At 36.3% G+C, this 7,699-nt stretch overlaps 1 protein-coding gene across 1 annotated transcript; it reads left to right on the forward strand.

Annotated features, from left to right (window-relative positions):
- The first annotated feature begins 378 nt into the window (after positions 1–378).
- LOC107785687 (putative sucrose-phosphate synthase 2) lies at positions 379–7,699 on the forward strand. The gene is made up of 12 exons (XM_016607051.2): positions 379–1,102; positions 3,062–3,294; positions 3,505–3,568; positions 3,662–4,360; positions 4,685–4,816; positions 4,899–5,030; positions 5,117–5,293; positions 5,362–5,415; positions 5,510–5,572; positions 5,695–6,636; positions 6,740–6,867; positions 7,194–7,699. The coding sequence occupies exons 1-12, from the start codon at positions 815–817 to the stop codon at positions 7,474–7,476; spliced, it is 3,195 nt and encodes a 1,064-aa protein (XP_016462537.1). The 5' UTR covers positions 379–814; the 3' UTR covers positions 7,477–7,699.

Raw genomic sequence — 7,699 nt, forward strand, 5'->3', positions numbered from 1 at the left:
ATTAAAAATTTATTATTATTTTTTTAACGTGTTTGGTAATAGTAGATTGAAAATATTCGTGCATCGCGCACGAACGTAGAAACTAGTATATATATATATATATATATATATATATATATATATATATATATAAAATTTTATATTTTTTTCTTGGTTGAAATTTTAATACATCTTTTTGAAACAGTTATTTTGAAGATCAGAAATTTAGATTTTCATTTAAGATCAAAATGTTTAATCTAAATTTTATTTATTTATTTATTTATTTTGCACAAAGATAGAAAATTTTAAATTAAAACAATAAATAAGAAAGCCATAAAATTCTCCTAAAACCTCTCTTCCGATCCAAAGCAGGCGCCCACTTCGCATAGGGAATCGCACAACCTTGAAATTAGTGTCACTCTTTACTTCATTCCTCTCCTTTGTTCTCTCCTACATTTTATATTCCACGTGTCACTCCTCGGTCCTACCTTCAACTGCCACGTGTTTCTCTTCCTTTTCCTCTCTCTCACAGTTACATATATACATACAAAATCTCTCTCTTTCATATCTCACCATCTCTTTTCACAAACACAAACACAATTTTCTAGCCAAAAAAACCCCAAGAATTATTTTTAAAAAAAATGAAAAACCAATCTTTCATATAAAAATTTAATTCTTTACAATCTTAAAGTGAAAACCATTTTTCATTTTTTGTTACATTTTCTTGAAGAAATTAAACAAAAACACAATTTTCTAGCCAAAAAATCCAATCTTTCATGTAAAGATTGAATCTTTTCAATCTTAAAGTGAAAACCATAGTTTTTTTGAGATTAAAATGGCTGGAAATGAATGGATAAATGGGTATTTAGAAGCTATATTAAGCAGTGGAGCATCAGCTATAGAAGATAATAAAACACCATCATCAACATCACATGTGAATAATTTAACAGGTCATTTTAATCCAACAAAGTATTTTGTTGAAGAAGTTGTAACAGGAGTTGATGAAACTGATCTTCATAGAACATGGATCAAAGTTGTGGCTACAAGAAATACAAGGGAGAGAAGTTCAAGATTGGAGAATATGTGTTGGCGCATTTGGCATCTTGCTCGCAAGAAGAAGCAGGTTTTTAATATATATCTATTTCTGTTTTGGTGATTTTTGTCCATGCAAAAAGATGGTTTTTTTTAATTTTAAAAAATGTTGTGAATAGTGTTTTTTGGTCATTTTTGCAATTTTTGGTCATTTTTGCAAATTCTGAATGTTGGATGAATGTGGAAATGGTTTTTGTGTTTTTTTGTTCAAATTTCAGTTGTGTTTTTTCTTGAATTTGGTGATGTCAAAATGTTTTTCATATATATCTATTTCTGTCTTGGTGATTTTTTTTCCATTCAAAAAGATGTTTTTCCCTTTAAAAGATGTTGTGAATAGTGTTTTTTGGTCATTTTTGCAATTTTTTATCATTTTTGCAAATTCTGAATGTTGGATGAATGTGGAAATGGTTTTATGTGGTTTTTTTGTTCAATTTTCACTTGTGTTTTTTCTTGAATTTGGTGAATGTCAAAATGGTTTTTTTTTTTTGGATGACATGTGATTTTTCTATGCAAAAAGATGTTTTTCCCCTTAAAAGATGTTGCGAATAGTGTTTTTGGGTCATTTTTGCAATTGTTGGTCATCTTTGCAAATTCTGAATGTTGGATGAATGTGGAAATGGTTTTATGTGGTTTTTTGTTCAATTTTCACTTGTCTTTTTTCTTGAATTTGGTGAATGTCAAAATGGTTTTTTTTATGTGTTTCTGTAAGATCATTCTTTCTTTTTTTCATGCAAAAGATGTTGTGAAATAGCGTGTTTATGTCATTTTTGCAAATCTTGAATTTTGGATGTATGTGGAAATGGTTTTTTCTGGGGTTTATTGTTAGTTTTACTTGTGTTTTTGTTTTTCTGCTCATTTTTCTTAAATTGGGTGAATGTCAAAATGGTTTTTTTAATATGTGTTTCTGTTTTACTTTCATTTTTGGTGATTTTTTTGGTCCACGCAAAAGATGCTGTGAAATAGTGTGTTTATATCCTTTTGGAAAATTTTGAATTTTGGATGAATGTGGAAATGTTTTTCTGTAGTTTCTTCTACAATTTTCAGTTGTGTTTTTGTTCTTTGGCTCATTTTTCTTGAATTTAGTAAATGTCAAAATGGTTTTGATTATGTTCTGTTTGTTTCTGTGTTTTTGTCTAATGTAAGGTTGTGCAATAAGTGGGCACTGGTAATTTTCTTGTCATCCTATTATGCCTTGTGTTTTATGTTCCTTTGTGCATTTGTACTTGTTTTTCCTTTTTTAATAACGGTAGTGTACGGACCACTAAAGCTTAGATAGATGTGAACAAATCACCTAGTGTATTTAGATTTGAAATTGTAAATCTTGTATTCTTGTAGTCGGAAAATGTGATCTTCTGGCGGTTCTTGAAATTCTTGAGCTACATCTGCTGTAGTATGTCTTTTCAAACTGTAACTTAGATTGGTATTTGAGTATCTTTCGCAGAACTAGAGATAAGCTTTCAATTAATGGACTACTTACTATAGTTTTCGAATACAAGGAAAAAGGAAATGGAATAGATTTTTCTAACTTGCAGAGACACGTGTGCGCGAAGATTCTGTGGTTGATTATTGTTTCAGGAAAGAGGATTTGATCATGTCTAATTCTATGTTGTGTTAAACCTAAACCGTCTAACAGTTCTATGCTTTTCTCAACATCTCTTTTCATTGTGATTTTCGCAATGGAAGGAAATTTTCACATTCATATAAAGCATATTGGCCACTGATGATGAATTAATAGATTTTGCATCTTCTAGTAATTCCGGCGTTTTAGCCTTTCACCAATATATTGGCCTGTGTTTCCACTGCTTCTTTTGCAACTTAATCATTTAGTCTTCTTTTGATATTCACAAATATTATGTGTCATTGTGTTGCAAGGTACGTTTATCGTATAATATCTAAATTGATTCTTAAGATAACTTTACCTCACTGTATCTAAATTGATTCAAAGGGAAAGTATTTTTTTTTCTACTGAACCATTCTACGATTTTCGTAGTTGGAATGGGAAGATCTCCAGAGGATAGCAAACAGGAGATTGGAACGAGAACAAGGACGCAAAGACGTTACAGAGGACATGTCGGAAGACTTGTCTGAAGGGGAAAAGGGTGATGTTTTAGGGGAGACACCAACAATTGACAGCCCCAGGAAAAGGTTTCAGAGGAACTTTTCCAATTTGGAAGTGTGGTCAGACAACAACAAGGAAAAGAAGCTTTATATCATCCTAGTTAGGTACATATATTTTGATGCAAACTATAATATATTCAAATGCTTATTTCTGTGTTATTTATTTGGTTCTCCGTATTGTTAAAATCTTCCTTTTTAGGGGTAAATTAATCCATCAAATGAAGGTGACAAAAAGAAGATTATATTCTCTTCTAAATTAAGTTAATGTCTAAGTCAAAGTTTAATCAATTTTATATTACCTATCTTCTTTACCAGTTTGCATGGATTGGTCCGAGGTGAAAATATGGAGCTTGGTCGTGATTCTGATACCGGTGGTCAGGTAAAACTACGGCGCTTTCATAATATGGGAATTATTTCCTTTTAAGTTGCCGTCTTAGGACTAAGATCCTTATCGTGTCTATCCAATTTTCAGATTAAGTATGTTGTGGAGCTTGCTAAAGCACTTGCTAAGATGCCCGGTGTATATAGAGTTGATCTATTCACTCGCCAAATTGCGTCACCTGAAGTGGATTGGAGCTATGGTGAGCCGACAGAGATGTTAAACACAGGTCCTGAAGATGGTGATGACACTGATCTCGGAGAAAGTAGCGGAGCTTATATCATAAGGATACCCTTTGGTCCTCGTGATAAGTACCTCCGGAAAGAATTATTATGGCCTTATATTCAGGAGTTTGTAGATGGAGCTCTTGCGCACATCATTAATATGTCAAAGGCTTTGGGTGAACAAATAGGTGAAGGCCAACCTGTTTGGCCATATGTAATTCACGGTCATTATGCCGATGCAGGGGATAGTGCTGCTCTCCTTTCGGGCGCTTTAAATGTCCCGATGGTCCTAACGGGACATTCACTCGGTAGAAACAAGCTAGAACAGCTTATCAAGCAAGGCAGGCAATCAAAGGAGGATATTAATTCAACATATAGGATCATGAGGAGGATTGAAGGTGAGGAGCTCTCATTGGATGCTGCGGAACTCGTTATCACAAGCACCAAACAAGAGATTGATGAACAATGGGGACTATATGATGGATTTGATGTAAAACTTGAGAGAGTTTTAAGAGCTCGTGCAAGACGAGGAGTCAATTGCCATGGTCGCTACATGCCAAGGATGGCGGTAAGAATGTCGTTTCATGAATTTATATGTGGACATACACTCGAGCGCGCACATATATTATGTCTGTTGTTGTTCAGTAACTCTTACTATATTTAGGTGAGTGGTGAAGCCACCTTATATTAAGGGATGTACACCACTTCGCTGAAAAATTACACTGTTTAGCTAGGTCAAATTTTTATTTTTGTGTATATATGCTATATATTGAATCCCCTTGGTTCTTCATGCGTTTACTATTTTATATTTTGAGAAATTCCTAGCTCCGCCACTGATTTAGGTTTGTAGACGGTGCTTCTGAAACAGTCTTTTGGTGACACCAATTTGTAGGTTATTCCTCCTGGAATGGACTTCAGTAATGTTGTGGCTCAGGAAGACACAGCTGATGCTGACGGGGATCTTGCAGCACTCACTAATGCTGATGGACAATCGCCTAAAGCGGTCCCCGCCATATGGTCTGAGGTGGGTAGTAAAATTTAAACAAATGTCGCTATGGTCACGTGCAAATAATGATTATCTGCTCAAGTACATGGCTTTTGCGCAGGTCATGCGTTTTCTAACAAATCCACATAAGCCAATGATTCTGGCATTGTCCAGACCAGATCCAAAGAAAAATATAACCACTCTCGTGAAGGCCTTTGGAGAATGTCGCCCGCTAAGGGAGCTTGCTAATCTGGTAAATCGGTTTGACCCAGTTGCTAAATTTGCTAAAAATGAATGACATTGTCAGATACTAATACAATGGCAAAATATTGGATGCAGACACTTATAATGGGAAATAGAGATGACATAGACGAGATGTCGGCAGGAAATGCTAGTGTGCTCACAACTGTTCTGAAGTTGGTTGATAGGTATGACCTTTATGGCCAAGTCGCCTTCCCAAAACATCACAAGCAAAGCGACGTTCCAGAGATATACCGTCTTGCTGGCAAAACGAAGGTTCGTTAATTCAATTTGTGAGATATTTTACTTATGACAATGGTTCTCATGGTATAGAAACTTTACAGGGAGTATTCATAAATCCAGCTTTAGTTGAACCCTTCGGACTGACTCTAATTGAGGTTTGTTCTGGATTTAATCCACTTCCGGCATCCTTCAATTTTCTTTTATGGTTATGTCCTAAATTTTCTTTTGCATATCTGTAAAATTCTGTAGGCTGCTGCACATGGACTTCCTATGGTCGCTACTAAGAATGGCGGTCCAGTTGATATTCATCGGGTATAAACATTTATTCAGATGATCAGCAGCATTTTTGTTCTATACATTGGTTCTCTTAGAGTTATATAAAGCATGAAATAATCTAGTGGATGACAATTGTGTAAACTTCTTTTCCTTATTAGGCACTTAACAACGGATTGCTCGTGGATCCACATGATCAGCAAGCAATTGCCGATGCACTACTTAAATTAGTATCAGAGAAGAACCTGTGGCACGAGTGTAGGAAGAACGGTTGGAAGAACATACACCTATTTTCATGGCCCGAACATTGTCGAACATACTTAACCAGAGTTGCTGCATGTCGAATGAGACACCCGCAATGGAAAACCGACACTCCATCAGATGAACTGGCTGCGGAAGAGTCCTTGAATGATTCACTCAAAGACGTGCAAGATATGTCCTTACGACTGTCTGTTGACGGAGAAAAGACATCATTAAATGAATCATTTGATGCGTCTGCGGCAGCTGGTGATGCAGTACAAGAGCAAGTTAATCGGGTTTTAAGCAAAATAAAGAGACCGGAGACAGCTAAACAAGAGTCCGAGGGTGACAAAAAGGACAATGTTCCTAGCAAATATCCCATGTTACGGAGGCGACGTAAATTAATTGTAATCGCTCTAGATTGCTACAACACAAACGGTGCTCCTCAAAAGAAAATGATTCAGATAATCCAGGAGATTCTTAAGGCCATTAAGTCAGATCCACAGATTGCAAGAGTATCAGGATTTGCTATCTCAACAGCTATGTCGATGTTCGAACTGACAGAATTTCTAAAATCTGGAAACATTAAAGCAAATGATTTTGATGCTTTAATCTGTAGCAGCGGGAGCGAAGTGTTTTATCCAGGAACTTGCACTGAAGACAACGGCAAGCTTTATCCGGACCCTGACTATTCGTCACACATTGAATATCGGTGGGGTGGCGATGGTTTAAGGAAAACGATTTGGAAATTAATGAATACACAAGAAGTTAAACAGGAGAAATCTGTCACTAGTGCTATTGAGGAAGATGTGAAATCAAGCAATTCCCATTGCATTTCCTACTTGATCAAGGATCGCAGTAAGGTGGATATTTTCTCTTTTTTTCTGAAACGAGAAATTTAATTTACCATTACAGATAGTTTAATGTATTCCAAGTAATTAACATATATGTTTTAATAACCTTCAGGCAAAGAAGGTAGATGATATGAGACAGAAGCTTAGGATGAGGGGTCTTCGCTGCCATTTGATGTATTGCAGGAATTCAACACGAATGCAAGTTGTTCCGCTCCTTGCATCGCGGGCGCAGGCACTCAGGTATTGTCTTTCCAGATTTATGGGCTAATAGTCAGTCTCTTTGAAAATTATTTCACATATTGTTGAAATGTCCTTGGCCTGGATCACTAAAAGGAAGCTCGGTGCACTAAGTTCCCGCTATGCGCGGGGTTCGGGGAAGGGTCAGACCACAAGGGTCTATTGTACGCAGCCTTACCCTACATTTCTGCAAGAGGTTGTTTCCACGGATCGAACCTTTGATCTCCTGGTCACATGGCAGCAACTTTATCCCCTTCTTGGCCTGGATCACTAACCTCGTCAATTTGTTTGGCAATCTTACGATCTCAATATTTCTGTCATTTTTCTAGGTATCTTTTTGTACGCTGGAGATTAAATGTGGCGAACATGTGTGTCATACTCGGCGAAACTGGAGATACAGATTATGAGGAACTTATATCCGGAACCCACAAAACACTGATCTTGAAAGGGGCTGTCGAGGAAGGCTCAGAGGATCTGCTAAGAACACCAGGGAGCTACCTAAGAGAAGACGTCGTTCCACCAGAGAGCCCCCTGATCACGTATACCAGCGGAAACGAATCAGTGGAAGAGTTTGCCAATGCATTGAGGCAATTGTCTAGATTAGGCAAATAAGATGGTACTCAATGCTATTCCTTACAAGAAGTCACATACTATACATCAGTCTTATTTTTTCTTTTGGCAAAGTTTAAGGAATGCAATAATTTGCATGTCAAAAGCATTTCCTGACTTCAGGTTATGCAGAAATATAGCTCATTCACCAATCCCTTTTTCTCTTGGCTGTTTCTATACAGTTAACCTTAACTATTTCTATTTCAAATTTTGACTTTCGTTAAAA

Source organism: Nicotiana tabacum, chromosome 14, assembly GCF_000715075.1.
Source record: "Nicotiana tabacum cultivar K326 chromosome 14, ASM71507v2, whole genome shotgun sequence".
NCBI classification, from domain to species: domain Eukaryota; kingdom Viridiplantae; phylum Streptophyta; class Magnoliopsida; order Solanales; family Solanaceae; genus Nicotiana; species Nicotiana tabacum.